Below are 21,092 nucleotides of genomic sequence, written 5' to 3' on the forward strand. Positions count from 1 at the left end.
TTTATGCAGCATTATAATGATTTACTACAATATCAACCACTGGAACAGTAAAGTGCTCTAGTTTACAACCACTTCTACGAGCAGCAGTTTGTAATGCAACTGCTATAAAACAAATAGGGGTGCTTGCACTATTTGGAAAACTTCTCACTGGACCATAGATGACAAAATTTTATGTATCAGCGGAGGATGCAAGTTTTGATTGTGTGACTGGTATCCAGGTAGTAAAAGATGAAAACAATTACTAATTGCAAATCAGATCCTGCTGCATTATTTTGCAGAAATACAGAGTTTTTTGGAAAAAACTGCTCCCAAATATTTTAAAACCAATTACAATTTTATGTTTCATTGATACCAACTTGTCAAATTGACCTCTGCTAGAATGTGTTAAACCTTACCCACAACCCAACACTCAACTTTAAGGTAGACCTGGAGGTGCATATTGTTAAAAATGATTCTTTTTTTATTCATTAATAGAATTCAAAAATTATATCATTCACTAAAAGCCAAGACAAAAGTTAGTTATTCTGTATATTTCAAAAGACTTGTTGTTTTTGTATGTTTTTTTTTAGATTGGAGGGGAAATCTATCCTTTTACACGACAAAATGGATACTTAGACCCATCTTGTAATGTGGTAAAATAATTTTTTATACTAATTTCTCTATGTTTAAAAAAAAATTTTAACATTTTTTTTAAATTCTCATTAAAAAAATTTTTTTTAGGTTCTGAGCGGAGAAGGGATGGGGGGGGGGGGGCAACATACGCCCCCTCCTATAAAGGCGATTTATACACCACTAGTTACTATTTTTCAAAGTATTGAAATTTAATTTTCATTTTTTTATGATAGATTTACTTGTTTTTAGTAATGATTGAAATATTTAAAAGAATAAAAACTTTGATAGGGTGTGTTAAACCTTACCCACAACCCAACACCAAAAATGGGCTATAATTTGAAATTATAGTCTATTTTTACATCTATTTTTTGATAACAAGTTATTGATATTTGAACAAGAATTAGCAATTTTATAACAATTTATGTAAAATAAAAATGTTTTTGACTACAGTTTTATCAAGAAACCCATACATCAAAAGTTTGCTACTAAAAACGTCATAACTTTTTATAGAATTGTCCGATTTTCATAATTTTTTCACCTTTAAAATACTGTATTTGATGTCTTTCATAATAATATATAATACTCAAGTATTTGATCAATTTAAAAAAATTAGTTCACGTACCTAGCAGTGACCAGTTTTGACATCATTACAAAAAATAAAAAGAATAACATCTTTAATATCTTAACAATATTAATATACGAATACAGTCTAACAAAAACATTATTTTTTGGCTCGTTTTAATATGACGCCAATGACATCCTCGATGTTGCTTGCATCATAACCAATTTTGTCACCAACAATAGATTCTAAAGTAGATTCTAAAGAAATAATATTTATCATAAAATTTTATGTCAATCATAGAGCATGTTTTAGAAAATCAAAAATAAACGATTTAATTCAAAAGCAAAATAAAGAAACTTTGCTTTTGAATTTAATTGCCAAATAGTCAACAAACTAAAAGACATCCATAATAAAAGTTTATACTAAAATACTTGTTATCGTTTTTGGAAGGTCATACATAAAAAAGGTAAATTACAGTAAAAAAAAGAACACAAATATATTTGCAAACAATGAATAGGAAAAAATGAGCAATGTACTACTGTTTCACTTTCTGCTGCTAACTGCTAACAAAAAAATTTCAGTGTAATATAAGATGCAATAGCTAAAAACTTGCATTCAATGCTCACCTTTTATGCGTTTATAATGAGCAGTGCTAGTAAATTTTCTTTTTCCTTCTCTTCCATCCTTGCTAAATAATGTGTGTATACCATAATATCATTCAAACATTTTTAACTGTTATTTGTGGAGTGGCTTCTCCATTTCAAAGAGACCTTTTTCTACAAGTTTTTGTAAGAACCAATATATATATATATATATATATATATATATATATATATATATATATATATATATATATATATATATATATATATATATAAACTTTTAGCTTTTAACTGAACACTCAACTTAAACACCAACCTTGACAAACAAGGCTGCTGTGGTATAAGTTGAGCACGGTACTTTAAGGGACGTGGTGGGTATTAAATTTGGATTTTCTTGTTTAAAAAGCGAGTGCTCCGCCACGACACCACAAATATTACTATTATTAATACAACTGTTATTATTTTCACTTACACACCCAGGTATCACTCTTCAGCAATAATAAAAATTGGAATATAGATTTTTATTGTCAAAGAGTAAACATTAGAAGTTACCTTGCATTTTATTGCATTTTAAAATATTTTCAAAAATATTGAATCTCTCAAATAAACTTATTAGTTTTTTTTTCCATATTGTTAACATTCAAAGTAAAATCAACATCAAATGTTTTTAAGCCTCTCAAGGATTCGGGTTTGCGAATCTTGAATCTGCTGAAAATTTTTCTGCAAACTTGTAAGCAAAGCGCATTAAAATTCTAAACAGAAAATGAAATCAAAAAAATTAGCATTAAGCAAAAAGTAGATACATGGATACATGAATGTATTCAAGATACATAAATGTATTAACATTAAAAAATCTTTTAACTTAGAGGAATATTTTTTTTAGCAGTTTTATAATGATTTCATAGTTGTGTGGCTTTAATAGCTCTGCTGTTTAAGTCACACAACTAGTAATAGCCTTCCTGTTTTATCTGTTAACAATTTATTAATCTTAAAACATTTATAATAATTTTTTTTTCATTCAAGTAAAAAAACAAAAAAAAAACGTTAATTTTTCATCTCTTGAAGCAAAACTCTACCTTCATTAATTTTCCTTAACTTCTAAACGCATTTACAACTTTTCCCATCATAATCATCAATTATTTTACAAGAATTAGAAGCCAGCCACAGGTACAAAAAAAATAGTTACTTTCTCTTTTTATTTAATTTCAAACTTGTTCGAACCTATATTCATTATATATATATATATATATATATATATATATATATATATATATATATATATATATATATTATATATATATATATATATATATATATATATATATATATATATATATATATATATATCGTAATTCAAATTTTGTTCTTATTAATTTAGCGCTTGTCAAACCAAATGGATTTAATAATCTATATTAATTGATTTGGTTGGGGTTGTTCATTTTAGATGTTGAACTGATGTTTTTATTTAGGCTTAGTGTCACAAGAAACAAAATTCACCAGTTTATTAGACTCAACAGTCTGTCAATACACAAAAAAGAAGACAGTATACTTGTATACAACTTTATTAAAGAACATGATTTGAAGTTTCAAGGCGAAAAGTTTGAGATTGATTACATGATGTAATCAATTCGTTTGTTTTTAATAGTCTAATTTTGCGCTCAAAGGTAGGTTTTGATGGGTCAACTGGGCAAAACATTTATACACAAGTTACTGATGAGCTGGAAAACAGAAGCTTCGCCCAAGAAGCATGTTTGTTTCTAACCTGCTTTGTACCACTTGAATTGACAGGATTTTCTGGTCGAATGGAGAAGATTGTTTGGAGAAATCCACATCCGTCATCAACATTGCATTGCCAAATTGTGCAGTTTAGGTTTGTAAAGGAAACAACTGATCTAATGAATGCAGAGCATCAATTTCTTGAAAATGCTATTTGAAGCTTGACTACAACTGCTGTGCCTAAGTATGAAAACTTAACTGTTCTTCACATAACTGATGTTACTATAATAAGTGGAAAAGTAACCACTACATTTCGTACAGCTACTAATTCAAGTCAGTGCTGCTCAGTTAGTGGTTCAACACTAAGTCAAATGAACCAATTTAATATTGTTTGCCATTAACTCCGACCAGTTTGAAGTATGGCTTGTGAACACTTCGTGGATTCGCAGCATGTTGAGTGTTTGTTACAAAACTACAAAACTGAAGTAAACAAATAGACATCAAGGTCAGATGCAGAGAAAGAAAAAGTCAAAGCTAAAAGAATTTAATTCAATCTAGGTTCCGAAATGAAGTTGGGCTGGTGATTGACATCCCTAGGTCTGGTGGTTCTGGATCAATACTGCCCGACATTTCTTTAGAAATACTAAAGAAACAGCAGCAATTATCAATGTTGATGTGCATTTAATTAAAAGAATATGTTGTGCAGTGTACTTTTTTATCTGGTTTTATGATTGATGCTGATAAATTAAAAGACTATTGCTTAGAAACAGCACAGCCATTTATACAACTTTATCCCTGGTACTACATGCCACAGAGCTTGCACAAAATCTTGATATATGGGTGGCAGGTTGTTGATCAGATAGTGTTGTCAATTGGGATGATGAGTGAAGAGGCCTTAGAAGCACGAAATAAAGACTTTAAAAAATTTTGCGAACTTTTTTCAAGGAAGTGTTCGCGTTCAAAGTCAAACGAAGACCTTTTACGGCGTTTTGTGTGCTCATCCGATCCAGTAACCAGTGCTTTACGATCACCTAAGCACCCTCAAAAAGAAAACTTTCCAGATGGTATAGTGCAACTCTTAAAAGAAAGCCATTCTTTCATTTTGTAATTTCGCCTGAATTATACTGTACATAAGTATTTCGTATTTTTAAATATATAAACTTACCACTTACTAAGCTTGTACTACTTGTAGCATACATTGTCAAAGGTTTTCAGTGGTTATGAATGCATGGGAACAATAATACCCATACAAATTTGAAAAATTCTGTAGACGCTTGTAAAATCTGCTAATTAGAAAAACTAATTAACCAAGCTAGAATATAATTTTTTTACAGGAAACCAAGTTTATCTAGCTACGAGTAATAGCGCGTGTAATAGCACTAGTTAATCATATTAAACTGAAAAAAATTTTACTTTCCGCGAGCGATGTGATCATTTCATAATATCAAAGTGAGAATTTCATGATCAAAGTGAGGATTTCATAATAAAAAACGTGCTAAATAGTGTACATAGCACAAATAAAACATATGCAACTAATAAAGTTTTGCTGTTGCTAAGCAAAATTAGGTATCCATAGCAACTAAATAAAAAATATACTTTTTTAAAAAGCGCGACCTCATATTGGTACTTATGTAAAATTTGGTGAACATAGGACTTGTAAAAATATCTGCAAAAAAAAACTTGGTTTTTGCTACCCAAAATTAGGTATCTACAGTGAAAAATTTGTTTACTCCTCTGTCTATATTTTAATTTATTTTTTTAGCTACTTTTCTTGTTTGCATTTTTTTAGATCACCGAAAAATTTTTTTTTTTGATCACAGAACAAATTTTTTCTGCATTTTTAAATAATTATTTCAAAAAAAAAAAAATTTTGGTCTAATTTTAAGCTATTCTAAATCACTGTGAGCTGAGTAATATGACTCAAAGTTTGCCTCGTTGCACTAAAGCCATCTTTAAACATATTACACAGCTCACAGAGATCCAGAATAATTTAAAATTAGGCCAAAACGATTTTGGTTTTGACAAGCAACTGAAATATAAAATTTAAGTTAAAAATATCTTTTTACGTTTTAGTGTTATGAAAACAGTGATTTTTTGGTGTGAAAAAGTGACCGCCAAGGTAAATTGTTTCCCAGGTCTGATTTTCCTTTGCCAATAGTTAGATATACATTAGTAAACACCATTTATGGTATTTAGAACGTCTGGGGGTTTGGACAAAAAAAAATATAGTTTTTTAAATCATAAAAATGTTTATAAATTTTCGACAAAAACCATTAAAAATTCACGAAAATGATAAATTGTGTAAACGATTGCGGGCTGATTATATAAAACGTGTTCTGTTTGTCTCACACAGTTTGGTAAAGTCATCTAAAACTTAAAAGATTACTCCTGCAATTAAAACAACGTTTAAAACTTTTGTCTGGAACCAGTAAAGTTTAGAAGTAACCAACTATCCTAAAATTATTTAATAATAAGACCAATAAGACAAAGTACCTGGATGGAGGGAAAGGAACTGGATTGAGAAAATATCCACAATAAAATTCAATGTTTGGTTAATTTATGTTTTGTAGTTTTTATTTTTATTTTTTATTATTACTTTCTAATAAATACTTCTGTTTTATTCACATACATACATTTTCTTAACTAAAAATATGGAATTAAAAAAACTAAAGGTTTCATAATAATATGTATGTGTTATTAATAATAACTGTTATTATGAAACATAATATTATGAAACCTTTAGTTACTTTTATTAAAAAAACTTTTCTCAATTCATACATATACTTAAATGCACATTCAAATACATTTGTATGTATATACAAATGTTTTTTCATATGCATATACTTTAAGTATAAGTATTATATAGATTGAGACATTTAAGTATATTGTATATGTATGAATATGTATTCAGGGCCGCCAACATGATTTTTTAATGTTTCAGATATGGCACTTTCACGTATTGTGCATTCTCCAAACGTAAGTATGTTCATTTCTATGACAAATGAGGAGGCTTTGCAAAAAAATCGCGATGATGAGGCCTGGTAACAAAACACCCTAAAATTTTGGCCCTCTTTTGCCCAAAGGTGAGGGCAGTTAGTTCTAAAATTTTACACTAAATTTAAATTCATCGACAGATTTTAAATTTCATTCAAAAAATTGTATATTACAAAAGTTATTACCATGCAAACTTTTCGTTAACCATGTAAATCGTTAAAGTTATCGTGACAATTAGCTGCATGTGTCGTTAAAAATCGTTAAAGTTATCGTGACAATTAGCTGCATGTGTCGTTAAAAATCGTTAAAGTTATCGTGACAAACCATAAATAATTTATAACTATTTAAAAATCTTTCTGAGATAAAAACTTTTCCAAAATATTTCTTACTTCGATGGACTTATAATAAAACTCTTTTGTAAATTCATTTAACAAATCAAGTTTCAAAAATTCTCCCAAAGAATCTCTTAATTTTTCAGTATTGAATTGTAAAGATAATTCGCAAAAAGGTTTCGTTAACTGCAACTCGTACCCAAAAAATGATTGACCGTAAGAAATATTGGCGTCTATTAAACCGCTTGACATTTTTTTATGCCATTCAACGTTTCGAACGACGCTCACATAATTCCTCCCACCTAATGGTGTCAATTTGGGTCTTCCATTTTTTAAGTTAATCGGGAGAGTACGAACTCCGTTTATTAAAGGATAAACAACATTATAAAGCTCTGAGTCTGTTTTTACTACGTCTTGAGACACAATTGTCAGTCGAATGTCTGGATTTGTTTGTATTTGATCCAAGAATGATTGTTTTTTGCTAGAAACTAACGTGGCTTTTAACCAAGTTAAAGGTCGCTCAGCTATTTCTAATACTTTCAAACTGTTATCAAGCTTAATGTCTACTTCAAAACTAGAGCTGACGCTTAAAGTTACTTTCCAAGGAGCGAATAATCGAAAGAAAGAAGATCCATTCTGAAATCCACACTCTGAAAGAACTTTGTCATAAATTCTTAAAAGTTTTTGTTTTGCACTTTCATCATTAGTATTGGACTCCAGCAAACATGGAGTAAATGCTGTTGCAATTCTTAAACAGTTTTTCTTTTTTATTTTTATTTTCTTCTTGACACCTTCTACATCCGGTACACTATTTCGTAAGGGATTTAAATTAAATTTCTCAGAGCTAAAAATAATTTACACAATCCATAAATCATTTTTAAAATTATAATAGTGGTATCAGATTTAAGATTTTTTTGCAACCTTAAAGTAGATCATAATTCACACGTAAGATTTTTAAATTCAAAAAATTAAAACTTCACAATAATTTATCTTCATTTCTTTATTTAAAAATAAATAAATTTAAAAAAATTAAAAAAAAATTTTAGGTTTTTTTTAATATTAAATTTTTTTTAGGTTTTTTCTTTTTCTTCATTCTATTTTTATAGAAACTTCTATTGTTTTTGTAATTATTAATTATTATTTTTATTACTGCTAATATTATTATTACTGTTATTATTATAGTTGTTATAAATACTATTCTTTTTGCTCTATAAAAGAATAAAGTTAGTATTGTTATTAGTATTATTATTATTATCATTATTATATTATTGTAATCATATGATTGTAAAGATTGAGGAAAGTAAATATCTTGATGTTGATGTTGTTGCTCACATATTTAAACTTCCGCACAAAAAAAGAGTAGTAGTAATAGTAACGAAAACAGCTAAACTGAATTAATTCGAAAAGAGACTTTTCGTATTAATATCGAATAGAGAATAAAACTGAAATTGTAAAAAAGGAAAAGCATCGAAAATTCCAAAAGCAGAATATGATCGAAATAGCCCAAAAATAGGAAATTTTTCGAAATAAGTCAAAAGTTCGAAATAATTAAAAAAAGAGAAAAAAGTTCGAAATAATTAAAAAGAGAAAAAAAGTTCGAAATAATTAAAAAGAAAAAAAAAGTTCGAAATAATTAAAATACTTTTTAGTTTGAAAAAAGCAGAAAATGACGAAAATATCGAAATAATTAAAAAAAAGAATAATGCTGCCTGCACAAACCAATCCTTTAGTCGATGTAGCAGCACTCTTTGAATGTTTTATCTATGTCAGACGATGTATATAAACAATTTTCAAATTTTTTCCGTATTTATTGTTTTCGATAAAGTTTTACATTTATGAATTTCGAAATAAATACTTTTCGATATTAAACAAAAAATTATAATTTCGATCTCAATCTTTAAAATGAGTTTCCGTCAGTTTTTTTTCGTCAAGTTTTTTTTTCGTCAGTTTTTTTTCAAAATATTGTGGATTCCAAAGTTTAAAGGTTTAGGATTCTAATGATTTAAGGTGGTAGTTTTCTTTAGGTGGAAAAAAATTAAAAACTTGATATTATATGGGAAGATTTATGTTTTTCTGAAGTGTTAGGTTAAATCATTTCAAAAAATAACAAAACTAATTTTTTTACCCCCCTGCTCAATTATTATGCGCATAAATTAGAAAAACTTAGGCAAAAAAATTGACCTTTTTAACAAGAATATCTTGAGAACCATACATGTTCTACAAACCAAACTTTATAAGAAGTTTTATATATGTTCAAAAAATGTGCTGAATTAAAAATTATACAATAAACAACATTTAATAACTTTAAAACCATTAAATTCTATCAATAAAAAAAAAAGTATATGTACAGCTTGCTAAAATTCAAATTTTAATAGTTTAATATAAAAAAAAGTTAATTTTCTTTGGTTCAGCACATCACAAATACACTCAAGAATGGTTGATGAAAATTTGAAAGAATTCCAATGAGCGCTTAAAAAGTTATCTTTTTTATTACACAAAAAGTGAATCGCTAGAAAAACATAATTTAAAAAATACTCAAGTTTTTTACACAACAAAACCTACTAAAAACCACTACTGTTGTATGTAACACCTTGTGCTTTGTTATTGGTCAATAAAACCTTTTTTAATAGCCCTTAGCTTTTTCCTCCTGTTTCTTGTGGCATCTGTATTTTTTATCTCGTTCTGTTTAACGCGTACATAATCTACATTTAGAGAACTTTTTGTTGTAAAATATCCAGGCACACATTACATTTTTCAAACACTGGCAGTAAACCCTGAACTCCATTATTGAAATTAACTATTGCAGAGGCCAATGCAATCTCAACAACTGTTCTTTCCACATGTTCTTTAGCGCCACTCTTTTGGGTGCGCGAGTCCAAACCATCCCATTTAGCGATTCATTCACATTTTGAGTTTGGCCATGTAAACATTTCTTGAGCAATTCATCACTGTCAAGATCTTTGTAAGAAAAAATTGGTTTAATGAGTTCAGTTATAACTTTTGGGACTTTGATTTGTAATTTTTCTGGTCTGTCAATTATAGCTTTTGGGATTTTGGGACTCTACATCTTGATCCCAGACTTTGATTTATAATTTTTCTAGTCTTAATGATACTTACACCACGAACTTGAACCCCTAGTTTTTACTTATGAATACTACAATGCAGCAAAACATGAAGTAGAAAAATCTAGATTACATGTTACCCGTAAAAGGGTGATTATGATAATTCTAACCTAATTGAAATCATCTTTCAAATAACAAAAAGTTATTTCATGGTCCATCTAAATAATACATTTCTTATAAAACATTCAAGTTTAGTTAATTCTCACAAATGATTGTGAACTAGAATTAACTAAACTTGAACTTAATAAAATTGCGTTAAAGGAAGTTAATTAATAAACATCTCGGTTGATGAACATTCATATGAATGAATATTCACACCTACAAAATAATATAAATACCAACATTTTTCAAATAAGTCATTAATACAAACAAGATTTTGCATCTATATCATTTTTAATAATATAGGTATAAAAATGTAAAATTTTACTATTTTAATTTACAAATTCGGTGAACAAAATTTTTACTTGATAAATTAATAACTAATTACTTATTTACACTTGGTTTTATATATTTACATTTGGTTTCTGTATCAATGATATCAAAAAAATAAAAATAATTACAAGGATATTATATTACAGCAAATTATAGCATTATAATTATTAAAATTATAGAAATACAGCAATTATAGAACAAAAAGGTAAAATAAAATGATGAAAATTGGTAATAAAACCAATAAAAGTAGGAACTAAACACGGTAGATTATAGTAAAACCGGTAGATTATAGTAAACACGGTAGATTATAGTAAACACGGTAGCTTATAGTAAACACGGTAGATTATAGTTTACAAGGTAGATTATAGTAAACACGGTAGATTATAGTAAATAATATTATTAAAAAAAAATATTCATAAAATTTAAATATGACTCAGATAAAAATGATAAAGAACTAAAAAAACAATAGCAATAATATAAAACCTAAATACAAAGTTAACTTAAGTTAGCCTGTAACCTTTAACCTGAATGTTAAGAGTATATTTTTCTATTTCAATATGGATGCTTTTTTGGTTTTTATTTCATATCTAGAGGTGGCTGGGGCATACAAATTTGTATGTCCTAGCTGTAATGTTAGGCATATTGGCAAAACTACCAGACATAATAAAACAACAAGACATAATAAAACAACAATTCATAAACACCTGTATCCAGATGAAGCTTATTGTATCTACAAATAAAACTTATTATAAAATTGCAAAAACTCCATTAACCTAGACTCTTTCTTTGTTATAGATTTCTCTTAACTAAAAATTAAAAAAAGCCTTTGTAGTAAAGAAGAAAAACCTACATTTAACGCTCAAGTGAAGTTTTTTTTCTTATTATTAAAATAAATTTATAGAAAATTAAAAAACTTGTTGAATTTTTTAATATGCTTCAAACTACATTAGTAGAAGAACAAAATCTTTAAAATACAGTTTTAAATACAAAAAAATGAAATAAAAATAGTTTGAGAATTTTTGGAGAAACCAATTTTATGAAAAGTAATTAAAAGATCTTTTCTCTTGATATGACTAAATGTTATTTATTGAATGATAAAAAAAGATCAAATTTTTTCCTTTCTTTAAATGCTCAACATATTCTCAATAGGTTGTAAAATGTTGGTTTTAAAATGAAATTAATTGCATAAACATTGTTTGATTTATTGCTTCTTTTAGATGTCTTTTAGTACTTTTAGCAAATGTCTTATAGTAAAAAATACTTTATTTTAAAAGAAAAAAAATTTTATAAGTTAAATCTTCCTAACAATTGTAAAGGTACTTCGTTACTTGTTTTGAACATTCACAAAATAATTCTCTATATATATTAACCTTGAACCTCTGTAATTTAATTTATGGATTCAATTTTATTCAGTTCAGGTGGAAAAATGCTTTTATTTAAATAAATATTTATATGTTTTTCTATCAGTATTATTGTTATAAATATTGTCATGGTAAATGAGCCTTGAATTATTGTAAAAGTTATTCACACTTGCATATGTATTTCAGTAGCGGATCCAGCATTTTTTAATTTTTAAAGTTCAAATCCCCCTCAATTTGAGGGGGTTGTAATTTTTATATGGTCATAATTTTTGAACGCTGAGAGATAATACTATGAAACTTAAAAATTATCGAGGAATATAAGTCTAGTTGAGAATATTACAAAAAATATTTCATCAACTTGTTGCTCTCACGTCTGGGGCAGGTGTAGCAAAAATTTTGGGGCTTTTTTGTTCCCTGCCTCCAATCACCACAATTTTTTGCAAACCCTCATTATTTGATATAAGTATAAACATAAAAATGTTTAGAGTTAGCTCCATGTCTGGAAGTTAGCTATCTCAAAGATTAAAAAATGCTGGATCCGCCACTGGATTTAGCTAGAATTGTTACAAAAAATGATTTTGCCAAATACCGAATATTCGGCTAGACATTTGGTCAAAGCACCAAATATTCTGCTGCTGAATATTCATTGACAGTTATTTTGTAGTTATTTTGTTATTATACTAAGTTTTTATACTTAAGAGTATTTTAGTATAAAAACTATTCAAAAAGATTACAAAAATAACCAGCGACGGTGTATCTTTCATTTCTGAGATAATATCAGTAGTTGATATAGATAGATATAGCACAAAGAACTCTAAAAATCAAAAATGATATTTTTACTACAACCTGAACTTAAGGCATGGTTTAACTTTAATGGGAATATCAGTTATACGGTTGCCTATTTTATTAGGAGGCTGATCTGACATAAGTGCAAAGCAGTTGCAAAAACTGGCATAAGTGCATATTAGCTTAGGTGCACTAAAAGAATACGCAAACAATTGCATAAGTGCAAACTGGTATAAGTACAAACTGGCATAAGTTCGAGGAAGCAGTTGCAAAAACTAGCATAAGTACAAAGTGGCACAATTGTGCCAAAAGAATTTGCAAAGATTGGCATATGTGCGAACTGGCATAAGTGCAAATAAACTGGCATGATTGCAATAAGTGCGAAGTAGTTGCAAAGATTGGCATAAATGAGAATCCTTTCAATGTTTTGAAATTTTTTTGGCACACTTATGCCTATATAATAATATTAAAATACCTATAATATTATTTAAAAAAGTAACCAAATAGGCCAAACACTGAATAGTAACCGAATATTCTCAATACCTCTAGATTTAATATTGGAGTGTATAAAACTTGATCTAAGAAAGTAATACTACCTGGTTTCAATTACAACGATGCAAAAAATCGAAATATTGTTATAATGTGAAAATTTATAACAAAATGAGATAAATTAGGAGTAAGAGGAGACCCCATAGTTATTTTTAAAATTTTTAGGTTTTATACTAACAACTAGGTTCATTAAATGGCTTTTCTTTCATAAATAAACTGTGTAAACAAGTATGAACTTAAAAATAAAAAAATAAAAACTATAAACCTTACATACAATAAATTGAAACCAAATTGAAAGATGAACTAAAAGTAAATAAAAAATACCTTCTTTCTTGTTGATTGTTTGACAAACTATAACCTGTCCTGTCCCATTTTTTACGATTAGTATGACCTCGTTCTATCATTTGCTCTAATTCAGTCAATTTTAAAGATGTTTTTGCGTCTGGCAATTGTTTACTTAGGTCAATTAAGTAAAAACAACCAAATCGCGATGTCGCTTCAATAGAAATGTTATTAGCACGTGGAAACATTAACATCTGTTTAAATATGCAAGATTGAAACCTAATATACTCTTCATCCAACCAAACAGGTATTGACTCAAAATTATTTTCTACATACAAAGAATCTTTTCTGTTGCATGTATGTAATAGTTCAAACGCTCCTAAATTTTCTTCAAACTTTAATGTTGGGTTAGATGCAAGGGTATATCCTTCCACAATTAAAAGTGAGGAACCTTCCATGAAGTATTTAGACTTTTTTTTAGGTAACACGCCTAAAGCTAAAATTTTATTTGTATGAACAAGATTGTGTATTTCTGAACGAAGAAGATTTATAGATAAACTGGAGCCTACTGCAGTTACCAAAAGATTTACGGTTCCTTCTTTTGGAGTTAGAGAAACAATTGCCCCACTAAGTTTTGAAAGTCGACTTGAATGAAAGGAGATACCCTGCTTAATAGCATAGGACACAGAAAGTGGCAATTTAAATGAATATTCTACCAAACTTTTTTGTGACCTCAAAATATAAAAAAATAAATCATTTATACTTTTTGTAGCCGATATCAAATGAAATGCATTTTGTGCAAAAATTGATATTTTTTCAGTTACTTTGTTATCAATTACAACTTCTGGAATATTAGGTACTGGCCAATAGAATACTAAATTACCTTTCAAATTTGCTGCCTTTTTAAAGAAAGTGTGCAACATTAACCCTAGTTCGTGTTTATCTCTTTTTTTAAGTTTATCTAAGCAGCTATAAAGATATGAAATTGAACAATATCGATTGTTTTCAGCATCGTTTTCATACTTCAATGTTTCCATTAAATTAATAATAAGCAAATAAATTTCAGCTGTATCCATGATTCCGATATCGTTTGAAGAGCTTTTTACTAGACCAACAACTCGTGCCCAACTTACCAATATCCGAAATAAGGGAAAAAACAAGAAATTATTTTGATAAAGAAAATGTATATATTTTGTTTTAAGTCGACCAATCAAATTCATTGAAACATCACAACTGATTGCACTATCTTCATTACCTATCGTGCATTTAACAATAGGAATTTTGGTGTTCAAAACTTCTCTTTTAGAAGATGAAACTGATTCCAATGCTCTCGAGATCACAAATTCTAAAATATGCTTTTCTTTCTCCAGCTTATTCATAAGAAATTTCATTTGTGGAGGAAATATGTTGCTTAAAAAAACACTCTGAACAGCTGATATACATATATCAACGTCTGATTCAGGTTCACACACATATATTGATGTTGAGCCATATATCGATATTTCAAATGCTTCATCAATTCTATATTCTTTTTTCACAAACCTGAAGTTAAAAGTTTAAAAATCATTATTACTTTCAATTTAAATATAATTTGTACTTAATTATTAAGTTCATATAAAACTAATTTATATTTTGTATAAAACTGATTTATAAATTTTGTAATTATAAAGTAAAAAAAAAAATAGGTAAAGCAAAGAAATGCAAGTTTTACACAAACCTGAATTTAAAAGTTTAAAAATCATTTGGTTAAGCGACTTTTTATCATTTTTTAACTTTTAAAATTATTCTGTAAGCGGTAAGATAAAAGAAGTAATTAATTAAAAGAAAAATCATAACTTTTGAATGAATGTAAAAATATTTCTTTCAAAAGTTTTTTACAGACCTGAAGTTAAAAGTTTAAAAATCATTTTTACTTTCAATTTAAATATAATTTGTACTTAATTATTAAACTACTATGAAACTATGTTATACTTTTTTAAATGACCGTTTTACTATTTTAATTTAAATCTTGAAAAAACCATATAAATAAAAATCTATACTTTTCATAAAATCCAGTTCAAATTATCTCATTCTTCACAAATATGTTGTGTAATAATATATTCTAGCAGTTTAAAAGGAAAAACTAAAAAAAAAAAAAAATATTTTTACAAATTCTTTGAATCACAAACACAATGAAATGCAATTTTAAAAAAATGTTACATTCTTCCGTAAAAATTCTTGCTATTTTCTTATCCTTTATATATGTTGCTATTTATTTTTCTTATTTTTTATATATGTCCTAAACAATATGCAATTACACAATCTTTAAGTTTAGGGCTGTTTTCCAAAAGAATAATATCTCTTGTAGGCACCATATTTCCATAGCCTAATAAAATTGAAATGAACAGATTCTGATGCTAGTTCGATATAAAAGCTAAGTCCTTTTGAAAATTGTCTGAGTATTTGAAGGTTTACTTTGCTGGTCAGAGTCATGCTTTTTGGACTGATTTTCAAGAAATTGGGTTATGTGTTGGATAACAGCATACTTTTTTTGAGTGATTGAAATTTCAAGATATCTGTATGCAATTTCAAATATCTTTGCACTTAGGATCAAGACCAAAGCATGATTTTACAACTTCATTGAAAGCTCTGAAAGCAGGAATTATTTTTCTTTCTTGTAATCCACTTTTAGCAACTGCTAGTAATGATTCAAGCAAGTCAAATGCTTTAAGAAAAGTAGCTTTAAGAAAACAAGAAGCTTTTTGATTCAAGATAATCTTCAAGTGATCAAAAAAGCAGTTGGATATTCCAAGAACCACGCGCTATTCCATGACAGGCAGAACAAGTGTGTCATCTGGAAGATCAATCAAAGGGAGGTTCATGCAACTTTTGTAATGAGCTGCAGAGAGCTTTGTTTTTTATGTGAATAAACTCCAAAAGCTACTTAATAGTTTTGGGCATTTGATCTAATCATCCCAAGTGTTCATAACTGTCCAGTCAAATCTGGCTTTTCAAAATCATTCTTGAAATTTCACACCAGGGGTATGGATATGTTGATACAGCAGTGAAACTTCATATTTAGTTATAGGTTTGCACTTGTAGCATGGTGTGAAACTTCATATTTAGTTATAGGTTTGCACTTGTAGCATGGGGCTATCATGTATCATGCATAAATATGCACTCTTCGCCAATGAAGAGCTACTAAAAAATTGTGTTGCCACAATTTTTTCAGTAGCTCTAACAATTTGGAGTTGCCTAGTCCCTTAAAATTTATAATCAACTATGCATTGATGGATATGGTGTGTTGGATGCTGCAATCCAGTCTATTTTTAGCCTTTCCCCTGATTTATCCATTATAATTTGGAAAACCAACTCATCCCAAAAGCAAACCTGAAAATAACCAATACAATAACAAATAATAAAACCAAATCTCAAATAATGTTAGAAAATACATAAAACAAAATAAATTTTAATTTTGAGTTTTAATAATTACTCTTTTCCAGCCATCTTTCATGAAATTTTTATATTTTTTTGTCGATTCTAAAAGTTTTTTAACCAAAGTTTGCAATATTTTAGGTTTTTGAGCCGGCCATTAAGAAATTAACCCAAATTTCTTCAAAGGTCTCTACACCATATGGTGAGATATGTCAATACCTTCTCTCATTTGCTTGGTTAGCAGATTTACTGGATTTTATCTGTTTAAGCGCATGTAAACATTTTTCTGTCAGTTCTAAGGGTTGTGATTCTTTTTTTTTCACAAGTTCCTTTATGCACAGGTTGCAAAGAACTGTCAGTTCTAAGAGTTTTGATTGTTTTGCTTCTTTATAAAAAGATACTCCCAAGTTTAATTTTTGCTTGTGATCTCTCTTGATTGTGAGAAACGTTGAGAAACTTTATACTGAGCTATTTTATACTGAGATATTCAGTATTATTCAAATTCAACAAATTTCGTCCAATATACATGGAAAGATATAAGAAGTCTCACTTATAGCTAAAAAAATAAGCAAAAAAGTTAGATTACTTAATGATAAAAAAATTAAAGATGTTTATAATTGCTTTGACAAAATGCAAAAACCTTTCAAACAATACATATAATATAAATATACCTTTAAAAGTAAGATCTTTGTATACACATAAAACCCTGGCTTTAAAACAGAATCTTTGTATTAAAAAATCAGTCAAAAATTACACAATGAACTACTTGACCCACTTGATTGCTTATCTCAACTGAATACTATAAACAATTGAAAATGGGGATTAAAAATTAGAGTGGAAAAAGTTGTTATTCTACCACATTTGGGAATTATCAAAGTTATAATCAAAAGAATTTGGTTAATATTCCAGTATGTATAAAAATGTAGCAAGCCAATATGCATGTGTGTGTGTATATATATATATATATATATATATATATATATATATATATATATATATATATATATATATATATCCTGGGGGCTTCAGTAGATACATTAACTATCTTAATATATATATATATATATATATATATATATATATATATATATATATATATATATATATATATATATATATACATACATATATATATATATATATATATATATATATATATATATATATATATATATATATATATATATATATATATATATATTACATCCTTCAAAAGTCAAATATTTTAATGAGAAAGAGTTATGCATCAGAAAGTAATTCAGATTTAGATTCACAAGACAATTATGAACCATTGGAAATGAAAAAATCAAGAGATTATTCAAAAGAACTAAGTTAGCATTTAATCCTGTGATAACTAAGTCTTTAAGTACAAATAAATCAGCTAGAGTCTGTAAAAAGTAATATGAAGAAGGTATTAAAATTAAAATTAAGTCAGACAGGAGTATGGAGAATACATAACTTGGTATTCAGTCTTTTTTATTTTATTTCCATCAAAATGTAGGCAGAAATCTTCTTCTTGTACTATTTATGGTAATAGTTTTCTTTTTCCATCAAAATGTAGGCAGAAATCTTCAACTATGAGGCAAGGAGAAAACAAGAAGAAAATTATTACCAAAAACAGTACAAGAAGAAGATTTCTGCCTATATTTTGATGGAAAGAAAATAAAAGACTGAATACCAAGTTATGTATTCTCCATACTCCTGTCTGACTTAATTTTAATTTTAATACCTTCTTCATGAATAATGCTTCAAAATGAAAATAATAGAAGCAACTATGGAATTATTAAATAAAAAAGTCAAAAATCCAATGACATTTCTGAGAACAAAAAAACTTTATAAATAATTTTAGAATGTATGGAAATGTATTACTATGATTATATGTGACACAACACAGGAAAATTAGATGGTTTAGTTTTGAAAAATACAAAATGAAATGGAAACCAGAGACTTTACAAAACCAAAATATTAAGGATGTCAGCATTATATACTGAACCTCATTTTAAAGCATACTTCAGTTTATAAATTGTAAATCAACAACTTCCATATATTTTTGAAAGAATTTACCAAAAATTATATAAAACTTCAAAAGAACTATAAATATAAAGCTGAGCCTAATCTCTACATAAATTTAGGATGGTGAGATGACTTCCTTTATATGAAGCTTTTTGTGACTTCAAGAATCATCTAAAATTACAAAAAATTAAGTGGCATAAGCTTCCTCATTTGCAGTGCTTTTTGCTTTTTATGATGGAACTTTAATCGCAAAACTTTTTTGAAATGGATTAAAAGTAAATACTAAGTAAATAAAATTAAAAAAGTAAATACTAACAATAATTCACTTCGCAACAGCAGTAAGAAAAGAAAAATGAATGACGAGAAAAGAATACTTAATAAAGATTGGACAGAAAAATTTGCATTTATTGAAAAAAATAATAAACCAATATGTTTAATTTGTAATAAAGAACTTGCTCATAACAAGTCAGGGAACCTTAAACACCACTATGAAACAAATCATATAAATTTTTCCAAGGAATATCCATTAAATTCAGATTACAGGAAAAATAAAATTGAGTTGCTCAAAACGATAATTAACAATCAAATAAATGATTCATCTTTCAGTAAAGAACCAATTATTACAACAGAAGCAAGTTTTGTTATAGCATGGAACATTGCAAAAGAAAAACATCCATACACTGATGGAGAATTTGTAAAGCAAAATATTTCAGATGTCCCCTTAGTTTTAGATCCTAAAAATAGCAAAATCCAAAGATTAATTTCACAGATTCCTATTTCTTGACATACAGCTGAAAGAAGAATATCTGAGATTAGTGCTAATATTGAGCAGTAATTGTTGAATGACTTAAAAAACTGTGAAGCATTTAGTTTAGCTCTGGATGAATCAACAGATGTTCAAGATAAATCTCAAATAGCAGTATTTGTAAGGTATGTAACATCAGATGTAATTGTGAACAAAGAATTACTAGATTTGGTTGAGCTAAAAGATACAACTCGTGGAGTTGATATAAAGGAAGCTCTTGAAACAGTTCAAGTTAAAGCCAATGCACCTATCAACAAACTTGTTAGTGTTACTACAGATGGTGCACCAGCGATGATTGGCAAACATGTTGGACTTATTGGTTTATTAAAAAGTGATCTTAAGTACCTAGAGTTCATTCCAGTTCATTGTTTGATTCATTTAGTAAGAACATTTAGTAGCAAAACATTTTAATTTTTCAACCATTCTAAAATTAGTGTCAGAAATTGCAAATTATATTTGATCAAATGCTAAAAATCACAGACAGTTTAAAAACTTTATTAATGAATTGGATCTTGCTGTCAAACCAAGTGACTTATCATTTTACTGTGCTGTACGGTAGCTTTTAAGTAGTGATGCTTTATTTAAGTTTGTAGAATTATTAGAACCAATTAAATCTTTTTTGATTGAAAAGAAAAAGACTTTTGAAATTCTTGATGATATGAATTTTTTGCAAGATCTTTTGTTTTTGACTGATATAATGCAACATCTACAAAGTCTGAACTTGTCTCTTCAGGGAAAAGAAAAAATTATATCTGATCTTGCTCAAACTATTTTCAGTTTTCAAAAAAAAATTATCCTTTTTCAGAAAGATCTTACTTTAAAAACCTTTAACCATTTCCTCAAATGAAAAAGATGATTATTTCTAATCCTTTAATTCAGTATGATGATCATAAGATTGAATAATACAGGAAAAAATTACAGAATTCACAAGAAGACTTTCAAAAAATGTTTATAGATTTGCATGCACTCAAATCATCTTTTGGATTTATATTAAATCCTTTTTTAATTGATATTATTAGTGATAGTTGTCCAATACTATCAAACATGGTTGAAGAAGTATCTCAATTTGAAACAGAACTATTAGATCTATTTATTTGATTAATATTTGATCAAGAAGATCAAAGTCTTGTGATGCTGCATAAAACACTAACTTTATTGGAACTTTGGAAGATAGTGCCTGAGGTTAAGTATCCCTTACTAAAAAAAATTAGTATAAAATTTATTTCAATTTTTGGTTCAACATACACATGTGAATCTTTATTTTCCACTATGAAATTTGTCAAATCAAAGTATCGTGCAAATCTCACCACTGAGCATTTGTCAGAGTTACTTAGAACAGCAACTACAAGTTTGAAGCCAGATTTTAGAGATTTGCAAGTAAAGTTCAGAATCTTAGTACCTGATTGGAAAATTCATACCTGTTTGTAATTTTGTTACTTTTTTAAAAACTTATGATGTGAATATGCTTCTTTTAACAATTCTATAAAATGGTTTTCTAGTTTGAGTAAAA

At 27.7% G+C, this 21,092-nt stretch overlaps 1 protein-coding gene and 1 long non-coding RNA gene across 13 annotated transcripts in view; both read right to left on the reverse strand.

Moving 5' to 3' along the window:
• Positions 1–1,269: 1,269 nt before the first annotated feature.
• LOC105846434 (uncharacterized) overlaps positions 1,270–21,092 on the reverse strand; it is a 50,903-nt gene continuing 31,080 nt past the window's right edge. For 2 of the 12 annotated variants that reach the window (XR_010637582.1, XR_010637583.1), the window contains 4 exons: positions 13,393–14,892; positions 2,329–2,528; positions 1,801–1,862; positions 1,270–1,431 (listed from right to left, as the gene is read on the reverse strand). Coding sequence is in view for 8 of the 12 variants with exons in the window: in XM_065793263.1 (XP_065649335.1) it covers positions 6,831–7,662; positions 13,393–14,892 (2,332 nt within the window). In the remaining 4 variants the exon portion in view is untranslated. Of the gene's footprint in view, positions 1,432–1,800; positions 1,951–2,317; positions 2,529–6,609; positions 7,663–13,392; positions 14,893–21,092 lie in introns of those variants that run through there. The other 10 variants (XM_065793266.1, XM_065793267.1, XM_065793270.1 and 7 more) reach the window with 6 other exon arrangements.
• On the reverse strand, positions 15,415–17,563 carry LOC136078166 (uncharacterized). The gene is made up of 3 exons (XR_010637584.1): positions 17,436–17,563; positions 16,823–17,320; positions 15,415–16,719 (listed from the first exon to the last, which is right to left on the reverse strand). It is a non-coding gene; the product is annotated as an uncharacterized LOC136078166 (long non-coding RNA).

The sequence above is a fragment of the Hydra vulgaris genome, chromosome 03 (assembly GCF_038396675.1).
Source record: "Hydra vulgaris chromosome 03, alternate assembly HydraT2T_AEP".
Classification (NCBI taxonomy): Eukaryota; Metazoa; Cnidaria; class Hydrozoa; order Anthoathecata; family Hydridae; genus Hydra; species Hydra vulgaris.